The sequence below is a fragment of the Cystoisospora suis genome (genome assembly GCF_002600585.1).
Source record: "Cystoisospora suis strain Wien I chromosome Unknown contig_9988, whole genome shotgun sequence".
Taxonomy (NCBI): Eukaryota; Apicomplexa; class Conoidasida; order Eucoccidiorida; family Sarcocystidae; genus Cystoisospora; species Cystoisospora suis.
The window spans coordinates 1-1,451 of record NW_027162762.1 but is presented as its reverse complement, the minus strand read 5'-3'; the positions used below and the strand labels follow the sequence as shown (position 1 = coordinate 1,451).

Here is a 1,451-nt window from a genome sequence, read left to right as displayed (position 1 = left end):
TCCGCTTACGCATGTTTGAGTTGCTGAAGCCAGTCTTTATTTGCGACACATTCCCTTTTCTACAGATCTTCATAGACAAAGACAGACAGATCTGTCATGTACACGCATTCCTGCACAGAGAGACACTAGCCTACATCTCTCTCTCAATCTCTCTCTGTCTCGATCTGTAGAGATATCGTTCTCTTTATCATCTGCCCCTGCGCGGCTGCGTTGTTTCTTTGAGAAGATTAATTGTCTTCATTCCTCTTCTTCTTGTTTAGTACTTACTAGTTCACAAGCCTTTCTGTAGGAGGAAATTACGACCTGAGGTGCAATTCCTTCCTCGATAAAGACTTTGGCATTTTCAAGAAGTTCTCCTGCGAGAAGAACGACAGAAGTCGTCCCATCGCCAACTTCCTCATCTTGGGATTTGGAAAGATCGACGAGAAGAGCCGCCGCTGGATGGACGACATTCAACAGACCCAAAACGGTCGCGCCGTCGTTACTTATCGTCACGCCGTTGTCTGTATGGATCAACTTATCCATTCCGCAAGGACCTACAAGAAGAAAAAGAAGAAAAGAAGAAAGAAAGAATGAAGAAAGAAAAAGATGACAAAGAAGAAGAAGAAAGAGTTGGCTCGGGGAGAGAAGAGGAAGAAGAGGAAAAGAAGAAGAAGACGAGTACCATCATCTATCTTCAAGAGACATGCATAGAGAAAGGAAAACAAAGACAAGGGAAAAAAATGCACATAGAGGACATCTATATACATATATATATCTATCTATAGCTATCATCTATGTATATATATATATATATGTATATATATATATATATATACATAGATATAGGGTGTGAGAAGTATGTGAAGGTAGAGAGTGAGTGAGAGAAGAAAGAGTAGATACAAAGCCTCGCAGTCAGTTAACTTCTTCTTCTTCTTTTCTTTAGACGTAAAATGCTTTCTCCATGAATTGAAGAAATACCTCCTCGCTCTTCTTTTTTCTCTCTAAAGCACTCATTTAATCAAGCGTGTCTAGGTGTACATACACCAGAAGGACGTCAAGGCAAGGCCAATCGATAGACGCCCTGAAGACTACGGAAATCTTTTACAAGGTCCTACCGTCTTTTCTTTCGGAAGAAAGAAGAATGAAAGAAAGAAAGAAAGAAGAAATGACTGACAGCTAATAGTACATCCACATACACACTGCCGTCAGGAGGTCCTCCGCTCGTCGAAAGAGAAAGAAAGAAGAAAGACTTCAGAGAGAGAGAGAGAGAGAATGTGGTCTTTTGGGGGTCGATCCTTACCGAGAGTTGATCTGACGATGTCCACGATGACTTGGCAGGCATTTACGTTACTTATGATCTGCCCTTTCCCTTGGGATGTATCTACACCTTCTTTAAGAAGGATTATCGGAGCATTCTAGCACCCCAGAAAAGCAAAGAAAGATGAAAAAGAAAGAAAGAAAGGTAAGAA

General features: G+C 41.1%; 1 protein-coding gene across 1 annotated transcript; it reads right to left on the bottom strand.

Annotated features, from left to right (window-relative positions):
• Nucleotides 1-262: 262 nt before the first annotated feature.
• CSUI_011171 (t-complex protein 1 eta subunit) lies at nt 263-1,398 on the bottom strand (the record flags this gene model as incomplete). Its single annotated transcript, XM_068071272.1, has 2 exons — nt 1,283-1,398; nt 263-536 (listed from the first exon to the last, which is right to left on the bottom strand). A coding segment is annotated over exon 2 (261 nt), but the record flags the coding sequence as incomplete, so codon positions are not given.
• Between the last annotated feature and the right edge of the window lie 53 nt (nt 1,399-1,451).